This window comes from Cherax quadricarinatus, chromosome 27, assembly GCF_038502225.1.
Source record: "Cherax quadricarinatus isolate ZL_2023a chromosome 27, ASM3850222v1, whole genome shotgun sequence".
Lineage (NCBI taxonomy): Eukaryota > Metazoa > Arthropoda > Malacostraca > Decapoda > Parastacidae > Cherax > Cherax quadricarinatus.
The window spans coordinates 2,168,967-2,192,617 of NC_091318.1; the positions used below are offsets into that span (position 1 = coordinate 2,168,967).

At 41.8% G+C, this 23,651-nt stretch overlaps 1 protein-coding gene across 1 annotated transcript in view; it reads right to left on the minus strand.

The window, feature by feature from the left end:
* Dhc93AB (Dynein heavy chain at 93AB) overlaps positions 1-23,651 on the minus strand; it is a 646,785-nt gene that overhangs the window by 606,359 nt on the left and 16,775 nt on the right. Inside the window, exons 5-6 of the mRNA XM_070089003.1 lie at positions 6,709-6,913; positions 1,551-1,760 (exon numbers count right to left, since the gene is read on the minus strand). Coding sequence (XP_069945104.1) covers positions 1,551-1,760; positions 6,709-6,913 — 415 coding nt within the window. The remainder of the gene's footprint in view (positions 1-1,550; positions 1,761-6,708; positions 6,914-23,651) is intronic.

Here is a 23,651-nt window from a genome sequence, read left to right on the forward strand (position 1 = left end):
GACATCTGGGAATCTTTATTTGTAGACGTTTCACTATCCAGTGGCCTTATCAGTACAATACAAGGCTAATGTGAAGAATTATATACAAAAGATGAGGTTATCAGTCCCTCAGCCTTGTAGGTGGTGCGGTGCTCTTCACCAACTACGAGGCTGAGGGACTGATAACCTCATCTTTTGCATATATTTCTTCACATTATGGCCTTGTATTGTACTGATAAGGCCACTGGTTGGCGAAGCGTCTACAAATAAAGATACCCAGATGTTGCACACGTGTCTAATTCTTCAGTACTCGAGAATGTTACAGTGATATAAATAGGTGAATTTTCAAATCTATGTGAAAATCTTATAACGTCAACCAACCTGACACAAAAGCTGTTTGCTTTCAGTGTTAAACTCTTATGTTTCAAAAAATGTTAATATTGTTCTTTGTTGTTAGAAGTAGACTGACATTGAATCTTGAAAAAATCTGAAGAGGAATGAAAAACAGGCGCACCAATTTAACACCAATTTATCAATTTATTTAATATGAATAAACCACATCGGAAATTATATTAAAATATAAAGTAAAAATTCTATAACATATATGAGAATTTGTATTATGCAAATCTGTTGTCAACACTTAAACGTGATTCTAACATACATCGCACATATACTCGGCAAGCCTATAGTCCAGGTACCTTCTTTATAGTATGGAAATGCAGTGACGGGGTACTCTTAGGGCCATGATTCCCAGCCCCTCCCCACCTTCCAGCCTCTCCCAACCTTGCTGCAACTCCCCACCTTCCAGCCCCTCCCCACCTTCCAGCCTCTCCCAACCTTGCTGCAACTCCCCACCTTCCAGCCCCTCCCCACCTTCCAACCTCTCCCAACCTTGCTGCAACTCCCCACCTTCCAGCCCCTCAACACCTTCCAGCCTCTCCCAACCTTGCTGCAACTCCCTACCTTCCAGTCCCTCCCCACCTTCCAGCCTCTCCCAACCTTACTGCAACTCCCCACCTTCCAGTCCCTCCCCACCTTCCAGCCTCTCCCAACCTTACTGCAACTCCCCACCTTCCAGCCCCTCCCCACCTTCCAGCCTCTCCCAACCTTGCTGCAACTCCCCACTTTCCAGTCCCTCCTTACCTTCCAGCCTCTCCCAACCTTACTGCAACTCCCCACCTTTCAGTCCCTCCCCACCTTCCAGCCTCTCCCAACCTTGCTGCAACTCCCCAACTGCCTGACCCTCGAAACTTCGGCCTCTCCAAAACAGTGGGTGCTCAGGAGAAGCCAAAATGTCCCAAATTAATATAAAAATAAGTCCATGGCCCCAGTATCTCTCTTATGCCATGGGAATGTACTGGCAGCATACCATGGGAGAAATGATAAATGGTATGTAGTAATTATTTTAAAACAACTATTTTAATAAATTAACAAGTGCCAATTAGAATTAACGATTTTATTGATATAAATTTATTAAATAACTAAACACATGATGAATTACATTTGGTGATGATATGAGGCTTGATTCAATATTAGAGAAGCAATCAGATAACTGCAGCCTTTAACAATACCTGTTGTCTGAACTGCTGTAAGGAAGGTTGGGCCCCGTTGTCGCCCGAGGTGAGGAACTTGTCCAGCATTTCGCTACGTCGGTCTTTCCAGAGAGCCTGGTGCTGAAGAAACTGATCCCTGTGTTCTGATATTTTGGCGGCAGCCACCTGGAACCTTCCCAGTAGCGTCTCTTTTAGATCTATTATCTCCTCGTCCTTTTCTACGTCTGGCTATTATAAAGAAGCAAGCAAAAAATTATTATGCAATTTCTAAAGACCCCTTCTCAAAAAAAAAAAATCTAATTCTTTACGTTGTCATTGAGAAGTCCCTCTAAGCTCATAAAGGTTTTCCTCACTTGACAGTTCATGAATATATCCGGTAATTAATAAACCTCCCAGAAACTCTTTTTGCTGTATGTGACTGTTAGCTGAGGAAATTTAATAAATGTTGATTATTATAATATTCATAGACAACTACTAAACCTATTAGAGTCATACAATGTTTGGGGAATACGGAGTTTGATTTAAGGGAAGGAAACAAGGTACTTTCCTTGAAGAGGAATTGAGGATAATTTGTCTATTGTAATTTGTTTTAGATCAAATTTTTTTCTTTTTTTTTTTATGTAGATGGATGAAGAAGACACTAAAATATTTTTATAGATCTCTAAAGCAGAACGAAAGTAATTGTGTTTTGATATCTTGGAAGGTAACCTTTTAGTGATTGTTTATTTAAATCTGTTTCATCAGCTTTTCTTTTATATTTCACTCATAACATTAGAAGGCTTCATGCACTCAGCTTCAAATATTCAACACATGTGTGCTGTAAACAGAACAAGATTCTTGGCACAACTGGCATGTACAGGTGACCTGTGACAAAACTTGTGGAATCTGTGACGTACCATACGACGACTACGCTTTTATGTTTTATGTGCATCATACGTATCCAGGGTCCTGCATACCATCAATAAAAAGTTGTTGGCATGGTAGTTTATCATCTATCAAGGTGAGTACACCGTTCACGCACGGGGTAACTGCCAGTTTGTGCTAGAGGTTTGCCATCCAGGGAGAGAAGGAAGCCCCGGTGTGGGAAACTTGCGGCCAGGGCTTGTTTTGGAAATTCAGTAACTCACAAGCTTCAGACTGGTTAAAATCATACTAAAATTGTCTTTTGTATGGGAGTCTAAGAGTTGTAGCTTGAGGAAGTTCTCATACTTAGACTCTCTCTCTCTCTTGTCAAACCAACACGTATTATGGTATTTGTTAAACCGTCCATATATACTGTAAATACTTGTAAATAAGTTCGTTGGAGGGACTAAATGGTTATTTAAAAGCTAATATTTGGTGTATACACCATTCCGCATTCTCTTAATAGGTCAAGTGACCGCGCTTATGCTGGTAACTTCTACAGCCGAACTCAACAGACCAAAATAAAACTCATTCTTACCTTTTTGGAATTACTTCGATAACTTCTAAACCACTCTGCTGATTGGTTTCATATGTTCAAAAGAGTGCCTCCTAATCTGACGACGGCGGAAAATGAAATTCAAGTGTGTAGGTGAACATCTGTCAGTTTTATGTGTAGAATCATTCCCGTTAAACATCGTTAAATATATTGGAGCATTCCTCTTCTGAATAGCTTCAATATTTAACGGCTAATGCATTTTACAAACATGATAGTACCTATAGTTTTGTATGCAAGAAAATTTATTAATGTACTAAATTCGTTGGAATCCATGTGATACCTTTTCTGACCGTCTTCAAATTATCAGCCCTGGTGTGATTGTTGTCCAGGAACCGAAGTTCCTTCATGTTTTCGCTGAGCTGCACAAGTCCCAGTTCGTCATTTTTATTAAAATATAATGATACTGAATTTTCATTCAATAACTATAGAGTGACGCTCTGTCTCATCGGCTTCAAAACATTACTGCTGATGTAGTCTATAAGAAGGTTGATACTAAGTTTAGAATGTGAATGGACAAATTTAAAATTTTAACGAAAGTGTTAAAAAACTTGAAATCGTTTGATTCAGATCAATTACTGGAGAATGTTTTTTCTTATAGGCTTCAAACTTTAAAGATTGATGGGTTTTATTAAAAATAAAGCATGTTTTTTACTTTAAGTTATGTAAATTTTAAACTGTCAATTTGCTTAAATAAACTGGTTTTCAAACAATAGCTAGATTAGGTTAGGTTAGGTAAGGTTCGTCAGGAAACAGGACAAATGTTTCCTGACGCGGGTCTTAGTCAGATGATGACCCGCCGTTGGAGCTTTTGGTCATCTGACCGAGGCCTTCCGCTGGCTTACCGGTCCACCCCTTTAAAAATTATGGTCATTTATAACCAGTCTAATAGCTAGATAATGACCGTTCTGGGTCTTGATTCAAACACTTAATCGCTGGTGTATCTCAGTTGTAAATATATGTTTTTATTGAATTTGTGTCGTTTAGGAACCAGTTTGCCAATAACGAAGAAAAAAAATATAAAATTCTACTTATAAAACACAAAATTATTTTTTTCTTTAAGGATTGTAAAGAATTTTAAATAGAATATAAATGCAAAAGAAATAGAGAAATATTGAATACTCGCGTTTTTTCAAGAGTTTTTAATTTTCACGAACAGATCCGTAACAATGTTAGGCACTGTGCTCTAAGTTTCCAGTATTCTACAAATTTTCAATCCTGGAGCACAATAAACAGGTCCAGATTCGTGGAGCATTGTAACAAGGTGAAGTCTCGTGCAGCACTATAACAAGGTGAACATTCGTGAAGCACTATAATAAGGTGAAGGTTCGTGAAGCACTATAACAAGGTGAAGGTTCGTGAAGCACTATAACAAGGTGAAGGTTCGTGAAGCACTATAACAAGGTGAACATTCGTGAAGCACTATAATAAGGTGAAGGTTCGTGAAGCACTATAACAAGGTGAAGGTTCGTGAAGCACTGTAATAAGGTGAAGGTTCGTGCAGCACTATAACAAGGTGAAGGTTCGTGGAGCACTATAACAAGGTGAAGGTTCGTGGAGCACTATAAAAAGGTGAAGGTTCGTGCAGCACTATAACAAGGTGAAGGTTCGTGGAGCACTATAACAAGGTGAAGGTTCGTGAAGCACTATAACAAGGTGAAGGTTCGTGAAGCACTATAACAAGGTGAAGGTTCGTGGAGCACTATAACAAGGTGAAGGTTCGTGAAGCACTATAACAAGGTGAAGGTTCGTGCAGCACTATAACAAGGTGAAGGTTCGTGAAGCGCCATAACAAGGTGAAGGTTCGTGAAGCACTATAATAAGGTGAAGGTTTGTGAAGCACTATAACAAGGTGAAGGTTCGTGGAGCACTATAACAAGGTGAAGGTTCGTGCAGCACTATAATAAGGTGAAGGTTTGTGAAGCACTATAACAAGGTGAAGGTTCGTGGAGCACTATAACAAGGTGAAGGTTCGTGAAGCACTATAATAAGGTGAAGGTTTGTGAAGCACTATAACAAGGTGAAGGTTCGTGGAGCACTATAACAAGGTGAAGGTTCGTGAAGCACTATAATAAGGTGAAGGTTCATGGAGCACTATAACAAGGTGAAGGTTCGTGGAGCACTATAACAAGGTGAAGGTTCGTGAAGCACTATAATAAGGTGAAGGTTCGTGAAGCACTATAACAAGGTGAAGGTTCGTGGAGCACTATAACAAGGTGAAGGTTCGTGAAGCACTATAACAAGGTAAAGGTTCGTGGAGCACTATAACAAGGTGAAGGTTCGTGGAGCGCAATAACAAGGTGAAGTCTCGTGGAGCGCAATAACAAGGTGAAGGTTCGTGCAGCACTATAACAAGGTGAAGTCTCGTGGAATACCTTACAAATATAGTGGCCATTTGCTCAGTATTAAAGAGATTCTTCACGAAAGTTTTTTCTCTATAATGACTTGAGAAAACTCTCTTGACGGCCTTCATAATGTCAACAATGGTGTTTCCCACTTACAAGATGGTTGGAATTATTCATGGAATTTCTAGGTGCAACTTTGCCACTTTTAATCTTTAAATGGTATAGAATTATTTTGCATTAAATACTGTAACTGGAGAATGCCACATCAAGAATGGGGCCTTGATGCTGGTGAGGGGCTCTTGATCTTAGGAACTGGACTTACCCTTTCCTTTCTTGGATCGAATTTGAATGTCTCCCATTCCCCAGACGCTCTAGAACCCCTTAAGGTTTAGCCTTTCCACTGATTAAATGAAAACATTTCTGAATGGCTGATATATCTTATGAAATGCATGAAACGTTCGTTAGGTTTAGTCTTTATAGATGTTTTGTTTGTATTTTGTGCAGGACCTGTGGAATGCATCATCTGGTCGCCTTTAAACTTTTAGTGCCGAAACGTTTTCCTCAAAGCGAGCTTCTCCTTGATTTTAGATTATGAAGGTTTATAAGTGCCAGTTTTATTCAACAAATTGATTTCTGTGAAATAACAGAATATATCTCCTGGTCAGAAATGAGTCACAGTGTTTAATGTACGGGGTTATACTAGGTTTAAACTACATAACGTAAGTTTTATGTGTCCATAACACGCGTGTCCTCAAGACAATTGAAAAAAAAATTACATACACAAAGTCTAAAATTAAAATTGCATTCTTACTTATTTGCATATATAGATATTTATTTATTTATCTATTTATCTGCTGATCAATCAATTATCTAGAACAACTTGGATTGATTATGGCCTATGTAGGTTCTAGTTTGGCATTTTATGGAAGAAATTGGAAAAACTACTAATTATTTTAAGAACATTTCTGAACGCCACGACTAGCTTGCTTCAGTACTTCGTGGCTGATAATTAGATAATAGTACTTTTGAGCGATATTGGTCGCTCTGAGATAACAGTAGAATTCTTCAGTATGGCTTCAAGTGGAAGGTTTTAATTAGTTTTGAGTTGTATATGTCCTGAATTGTCATTGCTATTCAAGAGATTGGGATAGTTTCCATGTGGTGACTTGTGAATGCCTTTTCTGATTCCTTTCATTAGAAATTTATGCTACAGTTAGCATTATTGTCGAGGAGGTCCAAATTACTGTGATTATGCATTGTGGGATACATTTCTAGGATCGGACAGTGACCAAAATACATATAGTTGCAAGTTACGGGTGGCCAGGTCACTATATCATTAATTTTGAGTGACCAAGTCAAACGCACATTTACTTACCAGGTAGGTGTCCTGAACGTGTGTTGCGAGGCGCGGTACCAGGGTAGAGATGTGAAGGATCTCACTGACTAGTGACTCGGCCAGTGTTCGAAGCTCCTCTGGTGAGGGACGGATGTTCAGGTAGGTCTCCTGGAGCTCCAGTCGTGCTTCGAGCAGCGGGAACTGATTCACTCGGGATTCACAGTTATCCAGAAGATAGAAAAGGCTAGGAAGAGAGGAAATTACGAAAGTTGGAAGTAAGATACTTGAATGTCTCAGTTTCTAAGTCCACTTAAACACATGTGAAGTTTTTCTATGCATTTTTTCAGTATTATTATTATTATTATTGTTATTATTATTATTATTATTATTATTATTATTATTATTATTATTATTATTATTATTATTTTATTTTGCCTTTTTTATTCTCTTTTTTAATAAATCTGAAATACGGTTTTATTAAGAAAAATTCTAACCAAAATTTACCATATATTGGTCTATTAAATGTTTCGTGGAACGTAGTCAGCTGTTCACCAGGACAGCGTCAGGATCAATGTTCAAACACCAAGGCATCGTCCAGAATCTTGGCGCTATTGTTTAACAGTGTTTGTTTTTTCTTTACTTCATTATAAATGGAAAAAAAATATTTAAAAGACTCAGTAATGTATCTCAGTAAAGAATTTCTAAGTGCAGTTTACTAACAAATAAGTAAATATTAACATCTACCATCATAGACGGACATTGTGTTGTGATTCCATGAAAATAACATTTGAGCTGATAATTCATTATTCAGAGCAAGATTATCACAGCAGTCATCTCTATGTGTTTTTCTCCTCGATCATCACTACACATGCATATGGAAATAACAATAAATAAACGCGCGGTACTTGAGTTGACACCAATGTCTACCACACCAGCTGAACCATCAAGCTGGACAGTACCAGTCGTACACCAAACTACCAACTAATACAGAACTGTAATTATAAAAATAAATTTTGGTAAGTCTTTTCGGATTGGCGTAAGTTGTCATGACCATTAAAACATTCATATACGAATCTGTAAAGTACTAATTTTTTTCCGAGTCTACATATAAACTATTTAAGCCACAAGTATAAAAAGAAAACACGAGTATGATTCGTATGGCAACACAGCGGCTATCAAACAGCAGGTTGAAGGAGGATTGTTGGTGGTTGAAGGGCTGTTTGAGAGTAGTGGAGGGTTGTTTAAGAGTAGTGGAGGGTTGTTTGAGAGTAGTGGAGAGTTGTTTGAGAGTAGTGGAGGGTTGTATGAGAGTAGTGGAGGGTTGTTTGAGAGTAGTGGAGGGTTGTTTAAGAGAAGTGAGGATTGTTTGAGAGTAGTGGAGGGTTGTTTAAAAGTAGTGGAGGGTTGTGTGAGAGTAGTGGAGGGTTGTTTGAGAGTAGTGGAGGGTTGTTTAATAGTCGAGGGTTGTATGAGAGTAGTGGAGGGTTGTATGAGAGTAGTGGAGGGTTGTTTGAGAGAAGTGATGGTTGTTTGAGTGTAGTGGAGGGCTGTTTGAGAGTAGTTTGAGGGTCGTTTGAGAGTAGTGGAGGGATGTTTAAGAGTAGTGGAGGATTGTTTAAGAGTAGTGGAGGGCTGTTTAAGAGTAGTGGAGGGTTGTTTGAGAGAAGTGAGGGTTTGAGAGTAGTGGGGTTGTTTGAGTGTAGTGGAGGGTTGTTTGTGAGTAGTGGAGGGTTGTTTGAGAGTAGTGGAGAGTTGTTTAAGAGTAGTGGAGGGTTATTTAAGAGTAGTGGAGGGTTTGAGAGAAGTGGAGGGTTGTTTGAGAGTAGTGGGGAGGTTGTTTGACAGCAGCAGAAGGTTGTCTGAGAGTAGTAGGGGGTTGTCTAAGAGTAGTGGAGGGTTGTTTCAGAGTACTGGAGGGTTCTTTAAGAGAAGTGGAGGGTTCTTTGAGAGCACTGGAGGGTTGTTTAAGAGTACTGGAGGGTTGTTTTAGAGTAGTACGGGGTTGTTTCGGAGTAGTGAAGGGTTCTTTCAGAGTAGTGGAAGGATGCTTGAGAGTACTGGAGGGTTGTTTGAGAGTATTGGAGGATTGTCTGAGAGTAGTGGGCAGGGTTGTTTCAGAGTAGTGGGGGGTTGTTTCAGAGATGTGGAGGGTTGTTTCAGAGTACTGGAGGGTTGTTTGAGAGTACTGAAGGGTTGTTTGAGAGTAGTGGAGGATTGTCTGGGAGTACTGGAGGGTTTGAGAGTACTAGAGGGTTGTTTGAGAGCACTGGAGGGTTGTTTGAGAGTAGTGGGGGTTGTTTGAGAGTAGTGGAGGGTTGTTTCAGAGTAGTGGAGGGTTGTTTCAGAGTACTGGAGGGTTGTTTGAGAGTACAGAAGGGTTGTTTGAGAGTAGTGGAGGACTGTCTGAGAGTACTGGTTGTTTGAGAGTACTGAAGGATTGTCTGAGAGTATTGCAGGGTTGTTTGAGAGTAGTGGAAGGTTGTCTGAGAGTACTGGAGGGTTGTCTGAGAGTAGTGGAGGGTTGTTTGAGAGTAGTGGAGGGTTATCTGAGAGTAGCGGGGGGTTGTTTAAGAATACTGGAGGGTTGTTTGAGAGTAGTGGAGAGTTGTCTGAGAATGCTGGAGGGTTGTTTGAGAGTAGTGGAGGGTTGTCTGAGAATGCTGGAGGGTTGTTTGAGAGTAGTGGAGGGTTGTCTGAGAGTAGTAGAGAGTTGTTCGAGAGTAGTGGAGGATTGTTTGAAAGTAGTGGGGGGTTGTTTGAGAGTAGCGGAGGGTTGTTTTTGAGTAGTGGAGGGTTGTTTGAAAGAAGTGGAGGCTTGCTTGAGAGTGTTTGAGGGTTGTTTGAGAAAAGTGGAGGGTTGACTGAGAGTAGTGGAGTGTTGTTTGAGAGCAGTGGAAGATTGTCTGAGAGTAGTAGAGGGTTGTTTGAGAGTAGTGGAGGGTTGTTTGAGAATACTGGAGGGTTGTCTGAGAGTACTGGAGGGTTTGCGAGTACTGTAGGGTTGTTTGATAGTAGTGGAGGGTTGTCTGGGGTTGTTTGAGAGTAGTGGAGGGTTGTTTGAGAGTAGTGGAGGGTTGTTTGAAAGTAGTGGAGGCTTGTTTGAGAGTGTTGGAGGGTTGTTTGAGAGTAGTGGAGGGTTGTCTGAGAGTAGTAGAGAGTTGTTTGAGAGTAGTGGAGGGTTGTTTGAAAGCAGTGGGGGGTTGTTTGAGAGTAGTGGAGGGGTGTTTGACAGTACTGAAGGGTTGTCTGAGAGTACTAGAGGGTTGTTTGAGAGTAGTGAAGGGCTGTCTGAGAGTAGTAGAGAGTTGTTTGAGAGTAGTGGAGGGTTATTTGACAATAGTGGGGGGTTGTTTGATAGTAGTGGAGGGTTGTTTGAGAGTAGTGGAGGGTTGTTTGAAAGTAGTGGAGGCTTATTTGAGAGTGTTGGAGGGTTGTTTGAGAGTAGTGGAGGGTTGTCTGAGTGTAGAGAGTTGTCTGAGAGTAGTGGAAGGTTGTTTGAGAGTAGTGTAGGGTTGTTTGAGAGTAGTGGAGGGTTGTTTGAGAGTAGTGGAGGGTTATCTGAGAGTAGTAGGAGTAGTTTGAGAGTAGTGGAGGGTTGTTTGAGAGTAGTGGACGGTTGTTTGTGAGTAGTGGAGGGTTATCTGAGAGTAGTAAGGGGTTGTTTGAGAGTACTGGAGGGTTGTTTGAGAGTAGTGGAGGTTGTTTGAGGGTACTGGAGGGTTGTTTGAGAGTACTGAAGGGTTGTCTGAGAGTACTGGAGGGTTGTCTGAGAGTAGTGGAGGGTTGTCTGAGAGTAGTGGAGGGTTGTTTGAAAGTAGTGGGGGGTTGTTTGAGAGTAGTGGAGGGTTGTTTGAAAGTAGTGGAGGCTTGTTTGAGAGTGCTGGAGGGTTGTTTGAGAGTAGTGAAGGGTTGTCTGAGAGTAGTGGAGCATTGTTTGAGAGTAGTGGAGGATTGTCTAAGAGTAGTAGAGGGTTGTTTGAGAGTAGTGGAGGGTTGTTTGAAAGTAATGTAGGGTTGTTTTGTAAGTAGTGCAGGCTTGTTTGAGAGTGTTGGAGTTTTGTTCTCTCAGTAGTAGTAACCAGTTACCAGTCTCAGTAGTAGTAACCAGTTACCAGTCTCAGTAGTAGTAACCAGTTACCAGTAACCGTCCGTTGACTCAACGATCAACCGTCTCTGCCTGAGTCACGGTCTTTCATATTGTGCTGACCTCAGGAGTATTCAAAGCCCCCCTCACATAGGGTACTGCAGTCGGCTAGTCAGTATTACGAGTGTAGCCAAGGAGATAGGTACGGCTGGCAGGGGCTCCCTCCACATAACAGCAATTATAAGTAATAACAGCCTACGTGAGTATTTCTTCCCTAATCCATGTATCGAACTCCCACATGATAAATGGTGGCAGCGGTGGGAGCGTGGATTTACGTTTTTAAGGGTAATTCAAGGCGTTAGAAGGTTGGTTGTGAGTAGCGGCAGGGTCAAAGGTGAATCTCCAGCCAGTCGCCTACTCCCCTCACACCCTCCAGCCAGCCGTTTATACCTTCACTCACAACCTTCAGCCTGCAAGCCTGTTGCAGCCGTTTCAAGCTTCCTGGCTTAGTTCGTGTGCTAATTGCTTCAATCTCCGAGGGGTTGACCCGGATTTTGCAATTAAGCCAGTCAGTAAGCCAGACTGTGGAAGTGAACGCCAGTCAGCCTATCATCCAGCCTGTCTCCTGTCATCCAACTGCTCCTCCGTGCTTTGTGCATCGTTACCCGTCTTCCAGTCAGCCATTCTCGTGGGGTAAGCCAGTCAGCCAACCCAGCTTCTAACCCAGCTGAGAGAGAGAAGTAAGCCACACAGTAAGAAGTAAGCCAAGTTCCTCTGAAGTATTGTTTATATCGCTTTGTGCTCCCTGTTGGATGCTAAGAGTGGTTTTTACCATTCCTGTGGCATAGAGTGGGTTATTAAGTCACCTTCGTGGGTGAGTGGGGTGCGCGGCAGCCTCACCGTCCCCCCACCACTCTCTCCCACCACCCGGGGTGCGCGGCAGAGCCCCAGCGTCCACCCCCCACTCTCTCCACCACCACTCTCTCCCACCAGCCATCCACCCATCTACCTGTGGTTGTTTGCACCCTTGTACCGGGTCCTAGTACTGTTTTGGCTCACATAATTGGTCAAGAGATTGTAGCTGGCGCCAACGACAACCCAATTATGTGAGTTCTTCGAGAGCGCGCATTTCTTCCGACAACAGTGAATGTAGGAGGCGTCAGTATCACCGCGCGGGACACCCTACCCCCCCCCCCCGCCCTATCACCAGTACTCACCGCCCGTCTACTACTCCCGACTTCAGTGATAATTTTCTTGAGACATTTTTCTTGCATTTAAAGACATTTGCGTGTGTGAGACATTTATAGTAAAATTGCTTGTGTACTCTAAACCTTGTGTTTTCAGTTTTTCTTTGACTCGTTAATTTTTACAATATTTTTCAGTGTTTTTATTTATCTTATATTTTTTTATTCTGTGTTTTTCTTTATGCTACTCCTGTCTGTAGTAAGTATTATTGTGTAGTGTACCAGTCAGTCACTCTGTGTGAAGTGATTCATTTTTTTTTATTGTATTGTCATTGTATTTCATGTAGTGATATTTACCCCAGTATACCACATTTTCCATTTATTGCTATGTGTGTCTTTTTTTTTCGTATGTCAGCAGTGTCTCATTCCTCTAATTTTTTCGCAGACTGTGTACCATTATTTTTGCCAGCAAATTTTTGTCGTATCAGTCACAGCAAGATTTTGTTGTATCCACAGCAGGATTTTGTTGTAAGAATATATTTTAATGAAGTGTGCTCCGTCACTGTAAGTGTTATATTACCTGTTTTGTTCCTGTGTTTTATTTTCTTCATATTTTTGTAATTTCTTGAACAAATTCACTCTTGATGCAATTTCAATTACTTTTAACGCAAAGTGTTTTCCTTACTCTGGTTGAGTAAATTGTTTTGTCTAATTTACAATTCAGAGTTAAAGTGTTCAATCAGTTAATTTTTTTTTTTTGATCTTCATATTTTAATTCATTATTTTACCTGAGTTTTCCCAGTGACACTTTATTACTGCAGTGATTGTTTCTACACCTTATTTTGTTGCACTTGTTCTGAAGTGAATTATTTTGTTGAACTGTTCTGCAGTGAATTATTTTCTTTTATTGCTATTTTTATGATTTATATTTTAATTTTGTCTATGCATTCTTAGAAAATACTTAAAATTTCCCAGTTAACAATTTAATAATTTTATTTTACACTTTCACATTGATTTAAATAATTTAATTAATTAATTTTTTTATTAGCAAGAGTAAAGACAGCTCATTTTGAATTTAATTCAGTCTCCAGTAATATTTTTACTTGTATATTTCAATGTAAATTTTTTTTTCTTGGTCAATAGTCCTTTAAATTGAGTTTTCCTTCCTCTTGCAGTGTATCTTAGACATTAATTTTTTTATTATTTTTGCAAAATTAGTTGTATATCTTTTCATTTCAATTCTAGAATTTTATATCATTTTATTGTTCATTATTTTTGCCTTATTTGTTCTCGTGCTACTTTGCCATTATGTCTCACATACCGTCAAGTGGTACTTTAGTGAATGTCGACACTCAGACCTCTCAGGCTACTGCTGGTCCTGTCATCAGTCCTCACAGTTCCTTACCGACTGACAGACCGACCCAGACACCGAGATATTATAATTATACTCGTGATTCCGTTGATGCGTTACCTTTATTCAATGGCCATGTACATAGTCTTGAAGCATGGTTTGCAGCCATTCGTTCTCGTGCTAGTGCCCTAGGTGAAGGTCCTCCTTCAGAGGAAAGCCTTATCAGAATTGCTAAAGAAGCTCTTTATCGATCTCCTGCTGCTGTTCACGTTGTTGATCTCCTTGATATGCGAGACTTCAGGAATCTTACTAAGTGGTCACAATATGAGGAACTGATTCGTTCTTTCCTTGTCCCAGTAAAAACAGCTGATCCATATGTCGTTCTTAGGGAACTAGTGAATGCTACACCCATGAGTACTGAATCGTTGAGTGCATTTGCTGTTAGATTAGACAAACTTTTATCATCATTTATCAATGCTGTCCAATCATCATCTTTTCTCCCTGAAGAGGCTAAACCATTTACAGAATCAATTGCTAAAATAGCAGCTTTTGGAGCAATTAAAGAACTAATGCCACCTGCTTCTGTGTGTGCTTATGAGGCTGATCCTCCAACTGTAACGATGGAACCACTTGCAGCCTTAAATCATGTACGTTCCTTGTGCCCCCAGGGTACTTTCCCTTGTATTAAAAGTAATGTCACACATATGCCTCAGTCTGCACCACCTCTTGTTTGCGCCACAGAGACAAATCGTGGTCGTCAACCATCTCAGAGATCATCAAGAACCAGTGTACAGAGTCGTTATACACCTCGTAGTAGTCATAGTACATTCAGTAACCATAGTCGGCGGAATTGTTACAACTGTGGTTTCCGTGGCCATATTGCAATTAATTGTCCTGATAGTTACCCTAAGAGACGTCGTACTGATGATGAGTACTCAGATCTTCCCTACTGTACTTATCATAGAATACATGGACATGACACATCTGAGTGTAATGCTCTCTATAACCTTCAGTACTCTAGATCTTTCCGTGGTCGTTCCAACCGCAGAACCCGTCGAGGAAACAGATCTCGTGGTTTTCAAAATAATCAGAACCAGGCTCATTCTTTCAATTCTCAACCTAACCAGAACCAGGCTCGTTCTTCCAATTCGGGGGAATTCGAGCGCCCCAGTCAAACCGCCCCATGGTGACAGTAGGTGATAATGAGTACACCATCCCCGTTCACAACTCCTTTGAAGCCTTAAGCAGTCTCGAGCATGCCAACCCTGCTGATGATGTTGCTTCACATGTCTCTGACATAGATGATTTTGGGGATGGAGTAGAACAAGTCTTTTCTGATGATAATCCACCTTTTTGTTTGCACATAACTTCCAATGCAACAATAGGCCCTATAGTGCAAGCATCTGTTTATAATGCGCCCGTTCAATTGTTCATGGACTCTGGTGCGCAAATCAATATTATTAGGTCTAGTTTGTTTAAGGATAAGAAGTTACGACATGTCCTTCTCGTAGAACCGACTCCTGTGTCCTCCCTTAGTGGAGTATCTGGTTCTCACCTGCGTGTCCGAGGTCGGACTTCCCTAACCTTTTCTATCCAAGGTAGAGACTTCACTGTTTCCTTCTTTGTTGTCGACCAGATTACTTTCCCTGGTGACCTTCTACTGGGATTTGCTTCCATGCGAGACTTACGCATTGTGCTCGACCCTTATCGATGGCATGCACAAATTGACGACTTGATCGTTCCATTCTGGGGTTACCAGCTTGGATCCGAAATCTGTTATACTGCTGCAGAGTATGATGTACGGATTAAGTCCTTACAAGCTAATGCATTCTCCAGTAGCGTACCCAAGCGGTCAGGCACTGGTAATTCTGTCACTCCCATCAGTGTTCCACCTATACCTTCAGAATTGCAGGATAGTCCGATGCCTCAAGTGTCCGAGGACGCTCAGATTGCCTTGAGTGCTCAACCTATTCCTGCAATGCCTGCTAGTTCGAGTAGTAGTTTCTCCACAGGGGACGCCTTGTCGGAAAACAATTACTTGCAACTAGTAATGCCATCTCTTGTTGATGTCACATGCCGTCTGCAGAAAGACGTTTCTGTTGCGGCTAGTGCTCTCACTAGAGTGTCTGTTGTTGTTCCTAGTGTTCCAGATGGTGATAACGTCCTAGTTGACAGTGATTCCTGCAAAGTAAAAGGTCTATTTGTTGAACCATCCTTACATGTTGTAAGAGATAGTAAGATCCATTTCTACCTGGCCAACACTTCTGGTCACAGTGTTCGCCTTAGAGCAAATACCAATCTTGTTGACCTTGTTCACTATCCTTACCCTGTTCAGGTAGAGGATGAGTTGTCACCTGACCAGTGGGTCGGTGCTATTTCTGCCGGGGAGACCTCATCCACTTCACTGGATCAATCTGTTCCACCAGTAGAGGAGAAAGACTTAGCTCCCACTGACTTCCCAGATGAAGTCAAGCGTTTGTTGACTCTGTTGAACAAACGTCGTAAAGCCATTGCTTTACCAGGTGAGAAGATGGGTATAACGAACTTATTGTCCCATCGTATTCCACTTGAACCTGGTACTAGACCTATCTATATACCTGTGTACAGAATGCCTCATTCACAAGTTGCTGTCGCAGAAGAATTGATCAATCAAATGCTTGATGATGGAGTTATTGCACCTAGCAATTCACCTTGGAATGCACCCTTGATACTAGTACCTAAGAAGGATGGTACTTGGCGTCCAGTAATTGACTTTAGGAAGTTAAACGCAAAAACCATTCCAGATCGCTTTCCACTCCCTGTACTGGGTGATCTTTTACGTAATATTGGAGATAACAAAGTCTTTTCAACCCTAGATTTGTTACAAGGGTTTTGGCAAGTCCCTCTTCACGAGGACAGCCAAGAGCTAACTGCATTCTCCACTCCTACAGGTCATTATCACTTCCTCCGTATGGCATTTGGATTACGATCTTCCCCTATCACGTTCTCAAGGCTCATGACTAATATCTTTAGAGGTCTCATAGGTAATGCACTTATGGTGTACTTAGATGACGTAATCGTCATGTCTAAAGACGTGGATACACACTTGAAAAGACTGGATGTAGTACTTGGTAAGCTTGAAGAAGCCAATTTAAAGATCAAACTGTCAAAATGTCAATTTTTCAGATCAGAAATTAAGTTTCTTGGTCACGTAGTCACTCCTAGAGGGGTTACGACTGACCAAAGTAAAGTAACTGCAGTACTAAATTTTCCAACTCCCAAAACTGCTGATGCCGTAAGATCCTTTGTGGGCTTAGCAGGTTTTTATAGATCTTTCATTGCCAATTTTTCTTCCATAGCTGCTCCTCTAACTGAGTTGCTTAAGAAAGATGCTCCTTTTGTTTGGACCTTCCGTCAAGAAAGAGCATTCCAAACTCTAAAAGAAAAGCTAACTTCTGCTCCAATTTTGAAATTTCCAGATTTTTCTAAGCCTTTCTATCTGACAACTGATGCTAGTTCAATTGGCATAGGTGCCGTACTAGCTCAGAAGACCGATGGCAAGTACAACGCAGTTGCATTTGCTAGCCGAGTCCTTACGAAGGCTGAACGTAATTATACAGTAACTGAGCAAGAAGCTTTAGCAATAGTATGGTCTTTAAAGCACTTCCGAGACATTATTTATCAGTACTCTGTTCATGTCTTGACAGATCATGCTCCACTGATACCCTTATTCCAGAACAAACAACCTACTGGAAGGTTAGCTAGATGGACCTTGACTATCCAAGAGTTCAATCCCACCTTTGAGCATTTACCTGGCAAGTCAAATGTAGTCGCAGATGCCTTGTCGCGACATGTTAGTATAGTAACTGCAGACCCTCCATTTAGTGCTGAAGATGTAAAGAATGCTCAACGAACAGATCCCATGTGGTCTGGTGTGATTCGATTCCTGCTCCAGGAAGATCTTATTCTGACTGTGAAGCCACCAGCACCCATTAGTGACTTTCTCATGAACCAAGAATTACTGTATCGAACAGCAGAGTTGGGTACTCCTAGCAGAAGAGTATACCAGTTAGTAATTCCACAGTCACTAGTGAATGTAGCCTTACAGCTAGTTCACGATGTACCAGGTGTTGCACACCCTGGTATGGATCGTTCAGTAAAACAAGCCAGATTGAAATACTTTTGGCCTCGTATGGCAACTGATATTTCTGAGTATGTTAGGAAATGTAGTGTCTGCATGCAACATAAAGGCAATGCTAATGGTCCTAATCCAATCCAAGTGTATCCAACTACTAGCGAACCTTGGGAAAGAGTTGCGCTAGATTTGTTAACTAATTTCCGATGTTCCCTCCAAGGTAACAAACATCTGTGTGTTATGGTAGACCATTTCACCAGATATTGTGAGTTAGTTCCTATTGCAGATAAGACTGCCGAGACAGTAGCTAAAGCGTTTAAAGAACGCATTATCTGCAGGCATACCACCCCTAAGTCCCTAGTAACAGATAATGGTGGTGAATTCTGTAATGAAATTCTTGAAAATTTGTGTACCTTGTACAAGATCTCTAAATCCACCATTGTTCCTCATCATCCTGCCAGCAATGGGTTAGCGGAACGAACCAATAAGAAAGTACTTGATGTCTTGAGAGCCACTATCAATCCCAACAGTGAAACTTGGGATGAAGTTATACCTGATGTGCAGTGTGCTATAAATTCTGCTTACAATGTTTCTATAGGTGACACTCCACATTATGCATTGTATGGTGTAGATAAACGTTTGCCTTATGAGTTGTTATATTCTAATCCGAAACCAAGTTACAACCCTGATGATTTCGTAGCAACTCGTACCAGCTTAGCTCAAAGTGTTTTTAGAAGAATCCGTGAAACACTTCATAAATCAACAGCAGAATTTACAAGAGTCGCAAACACTCGATCAAAGCCATCCAAAATCAAAGTAGGTTCGAGAGTTATGCTGATTAACTTTAACAAAACGTCAGCAATGCCAAAGCTTGATCAAAAGTTTGTTGGTCCTTATCGAGTAGTTGAACATATCACTGGTAATAAGTGTAAGGTTAGAGAGATTAGTACTGGTCAGTATAAAGAATCGCATTTGGATCATATGAAGTTAGTATGTGACGATAATGATGTTCCAACCCAGACTAATGTGACAGACTCTGACAATCCTCCTGATCCTGTACTCTCTTCCTCTGATACTCAGTCAGACGATCAACCTGAATGTCGTTATTCCCTACGTACACGACAGGTATTGAGAAATCCTCAAGTATCATTTGTAACTTCCAATTCAGATTTGCCTCAAATACAGCATGAGTTAGCCAATGCTACAGAGTTTGATCCTCCCAGAGATGACACCCATTCTTCATATGCCAATCTTACCCTAGCAGAGTTGGGGTTAAATGTAAATAACCTGTATAGATGAATAATTACAGTATCAACTTATCAGTATTCAAGAATTTTTTTTTTGTGTTCATGTTCTCTCCGCATTCTGAGAGTTAACAGTCTAGATTTGCGTGCACCGAATCTGCCTTTCTGTTAAACACTCTTTCTTTGTATATATTCCTTCCTCAGAATCCGTAGATCACACGAATACAGATCGATCGATCAAAAATTTTTTTTTTTATCACTTGTAATCTCAACATTGAGTTCGTTGTTCATTTGTTGAGTTTTAAGTTGTACTATAGTATACCTTGTATTGCATTACAGTTTCAGTTACGTAAGCTTTCATCCCATTGTTCTAATTATGTATATATAATGTTTACTGTTGTGTACTTTGATATTGTATAGAATCAGCCCAAGCCGTACCTGCCATCTCTAGTTTGTATTAGTTGTATGTCGGGACGACATACGTTAGCGTCGCCGAGCTCTCAGTAGTAGTAACCAGTTACCAGTCTCAGTAGTAGTAACCAGTTACCAGTCTCAGTAGTAGTAACCAGTTACCAGTAACCGTCCGTTGACTCAACGATCAACCGTCTCTGCCTGAGTCACGGTCTTTCATATTGTGCTGACCTCAGGAGTATTCAAAGCCCCCCTCACATAGGGTACTGCAGTCGGCTAGTCAGTATTACGAGTGTAGCCAAGGAGATAGGTACGGCTGGCAGGGGCTCCCTCCACATAACAGCAATTATAAGTAATAACAGCCTACGTGAGTATTTCTTCCCTAATCCATGTATCGAACTCCCACATGATAGTTCGAGGGTACTGGAGGGTTGTTTGAGAGTACTGGAGGGTTATCTGAGAGTACTGGAGGGTTGTCTGAGAGTACTGGAGAATTGTCTGAGAGTACTGGAGGGTTGTTTGAGAGTACTGAAGGGTTGTTTGACAGTAGTGGAGGGTTGTCTGAGAGTAGTAGAGGGTTGTTTGAGAGTAGTGGGGGGTTGTTTCAGAGTAATGGAGGGTTGTTTCAGAGTAGTGGAGGGTTTGAGAGTAGTGGAGGGTTGTTTGAGAGTAGTGGAGGATTATCTGAGAGTAGTGGGGGTAGTTTGAGAGTAGTGGAGGGCTCTTTGAGAGTAGTGGAGGGTTGTTTGAGAGTAGTGGAGGGTTATCTGAGACTAGTGGGGGGGTTGTTTGAGAGTACTGGAGGGTTGTTTGAGAGTAGTGGAGGGGTGTTTAAGGGTACTGGAGGGTTGTTTGAGATACTGGAGGGTTGTCTGAGAGTACTAGAGGGTTGTTTGAGAGTAGTGGAGGGTTGTCTGAGATTAGTAGAGAGTTGTTTGAAAGTAGTGGAGGGTTGTTTCAAAGCAGTGGGGTTTTTTTTGAGAGTAGTGGAGGGTTGTTTGAGAGTAGAGGAGGGTCGTCTGAAAGTAGTGGAGGGTTGTCTGAGAGTAGTAGAGAGTTGTTTGAGAGTGGTGGAGGGTTGTTTGAAAGCAGTGGGGGGTTGTTTGAGAGTAGTGGAGGGGTGTTTGACAGTACTGAAGGGTTGTCTGAGAGTACTAGAGGGTTGTTTGAGAGTAGTGAAGGGCTGTCTGAGAGTAGTAGAGAGTTGTTTGAGAGTAGTGGAGGGTTGTTTGACAGTAGTGGGGGGGTTGTTTGATAGTAGTGGAGGGTTGTTTGAGAGTAGTGGAGGGTTGTTTGAAAGTAGTGGAGGCTTATTTGAGTGTTGGAGGGTTGTTTGAGAGTAGTGGAGGGTTGTCTGAGTGTAGAGAGTTGTCTGAGTGTAGAGAGTTGTCTGAGAGTAGTGGAAGGTTGTTTGAGAGTAGTGAAGAGTTGCTTGAAAGTAATGGAGGGTTGTTTGAGAGTAGTGTAGGGTTGTTTGAGAGTAGTGGAGGGTTATCTGAGAGTAGTAGGAGTAGTTTGAGAGTAGTGGAGAGTTGTTTGAGAGTAGTGGACGGTTGTTTGTGAGTAGTGGAGGGTTATCTGAGAGTAGTAAGGGGTTGTTTGAGAGTACTGGAGGGTTGTTTGAGAGTAGTGGAGGTTGTTTGAGGGTACTGGAGGGTTGTTTGGAGTACTGAAGGGTTGTCTGAGAGTACTGGAGGGTTGTTTGAGAGTAGTGGAGGGTTGTCTGAGAGTAGTAGAGTGTTGTCTGAGAGTAGTGGAGGGTTGTTTGAAAGTAGTGGGGGGTTGTTTGAGAGTAGTGGAGGGTTGTTTGAGAGTAGTGGAGGGTTGTTTGAAAGTAGTGGAGGGTTGTTTGAGAGTGTTGGAGGGTTGCTTGAGAGTAGTGGAGGGTTGTCTGAGAGTAGTGGAGCGTTGTTTGAGAGTAGTGGAGGATTGTCTGAGAGTAGTAGAGGGTTGTTTGAGAGTAGTGGAGGGTTGTTTGAAAGTAATGTAGGGTTGTTTTGTAAGTAGTGCAGGCTTGTTTGAGAGTGTTGGAGGGTTGTTCGAGGGTACTGGAGGGTTGTTTGAGAGTACTGGAGGGTTATCTGAGAGTATTGGATGGTTGTCTGAGAGTACTGGAGAATTATCTGAGAGTACTGGAGGGTTGTTTGAGAGTACTGAAGGGTTGTTTGACAGTAGTGGAGGGTTGTCTGAGAGTAGTAGAGGGTTGTTTGAGAGTAGTGGGGGGTTGTTTCAGAGTAATGGAGGGTTGTTTCAGAGTAGAGGAGGGTTTGAGAGTAGTGGAGGGTTGTTTGAGAGTAGTGGAGGGTTGTTTAAGAGTAGTGGAGGGTTGTTTGAGAGAAGTGGAGGGTTATCTGAGACTAGTGGGGGGTTGTTTGAGAGTACTGGAGGGTTGTTTGAGAGTAGTGGATGGTTGTTTGAAAGTAGTGGAGGGTTGTTTGAGAGTGTTGGAGGGTTGCTTGAGAGTAGTGGAGGGTTGTCTGAGAGTAGTGGAGCGTTGTTTGAGAGTAGTGGAGGATTGTCTGAGAGTAGTAGAGGGTTGTTTGAGAGTAGTGGAGGGTTGTTTGAAAGTAATGTAGGGTTGTTTTGTAAGTAGTGCAGGCTTGTTTGAGAGTGTTGGAGGGTTGTTCGAGGGTACTGGAGGGTTGTTTGAGAGTACTGGAGGGTTATCTGAGAGTATTGGATGGTTGTCTGAGAGTACTGGAGAATTATCTGAGAGTACTGGAGGGTTGTTTGAGAGTACTGAAGGGTTGTTTGACAGTAGTGGAGGGTTGTCTGAGAGTAGTAGAGGGTTGTTTGAGAGTAGTGGGGGGTTGTTTCAGAGTAATGGAGGGTTGTTTCAGAGTAGAGGAGGGTTTGAGAGTAGTGGAGGGTTGTTTGAGAGTAGTGGAGGGTTGATTAAGAGTAGTGGAGGGTTGTTTGAGAGAAGTGGAGGGTTATCTGAGACTAGTGGGGGGTTGTTTGAGAGTACTGGAGGGTTGTTTGAGAGTAGTGGAGGGGTGTTTGAGGGTACTGGAGGGTTGTTTGAGAGTAGTGGAGGGTTGTCTGAGATTAGTAGAGAGTTGTTTGAGAGTAGTGGAGGGTTGTTTCAAAGCAGTGGGGGGTTGTTTGAGAGTAGTGGAGGGTTGTTTGAGAGGAGTGGAGGGTCGTTTGAAAGTAGTGGAGGGTTGTCTGAGTGTGGAGAGTTGTCTGAGAGTAGTGGAAGGTTGTTTGAGAGTAGTGAAGAGTTGTTTGATGGTCTGGAGGGTTGTTTGAGAGTACTGGAGGTTTGCCTAAGAGCACTGGAGGGTTGTTTGAGAGTAGTGGAGTGTTGTCTGAGAGTAGTAGAGAATTGTTTGAGAGTAGTGGAGGGTTGTTTGAAAGTAGTGGGGGTTGTTTGAGAGTAGTGGAGGGTTGTTTGAGAGTAGTGGAGGGTTGTTTGAGAGTAGTGGAGGGTTGTTTGAAAGTAATGGAGGCTTGTTTGAGAGTGTTGGAGGGTTGTTTGAGAGTAGTGGAGGGTTGTCTGAGAGTAGTGGAGGGTTGTCTGAGAGTAGTGGAGTGTTGTTTGAGAGTAGCGGAGGATTGTCTGAGAGTAGTAGAGGGTTGTTTGAGAGTAGTGGAGGGTTGTTTGAAAGGAATGTTGGGTTGTTTTGTAAGTAGTGGAGGCTTGTTTGAGAGTGTTGGAGGGTTGTTTGAGGGTTCTGGAGGGTTGTCTGATAGTACTGGAGGGTTGTCTGAGAGTACTGGAGAATTGTCTGAGAGTAGTGGAGGGTTGTCTGAGATTAATAGCATTGTGCCCTCTGTAGCATTGTTTGTTCCTTCTGTAGCATTGTGTGTGCCTTTTGTAGCATTGTGTCATCTGTAGCATTGTATGTGCCTTCTGTAACATTGTTTTAGCCTTCTGTAGCATTGTTTGTGCCCCTTGTAGCATTGTTTGTGACATCTGTAGCATAAGGCACATACAATGTGCCTTCTGCAGCATTGTATGTGCCTTATGTAGCGTTGTTTTTGCCTTGTGTAGCATTGTATGTGCCTTCTGTGGCATTGTTTGTGCCTTCGGTAGCATTGTGCTTTCTGTAGCATTGTGCCTTCTGTAGCATTGTTTGTGCCTTCTGTAACATTATTTGTGCTTTCTGTAGCATTGTTTGTGCCTTCTGTAGCATTGTTTTGTGCTTTCTGCAGCATTGTTTGTGCTTTCTGTAACTTTGTTTGTGCCTTCTGTAGCATCGTGCCTTCTGTAGCATTATTTGTGATTTCTGCAGCATTGTTTGTGCCTTATGTAGTATTGTTTTGTGCTTTCTGCAGCATTGTTTGTGCTTTCTGTATCATTATGCCTTCTGTAACATTGATTGTACCTTCTGTAGCATTGTTTGTGCCTTCTGTAACATTGTTTGTACTTTCTGTAGCATTGTTTTGCCTTCTGTAGCATTGCATGTGCCTTCTGTAGCATTGTTTGTGCCTTCTGTATCATTGTGCCTTCTGTAGCATTGTTTGTGCCTTCTGTAACATTGATTGCCCCTTCTGTAGCATTGTTTGTGCCTTCTGTAACATTGACTGCCCCTTCTGTAGCATTGTTTGTGCCTTCTGTAACATTGTTTGTACTTTCTGTAGCATTTTT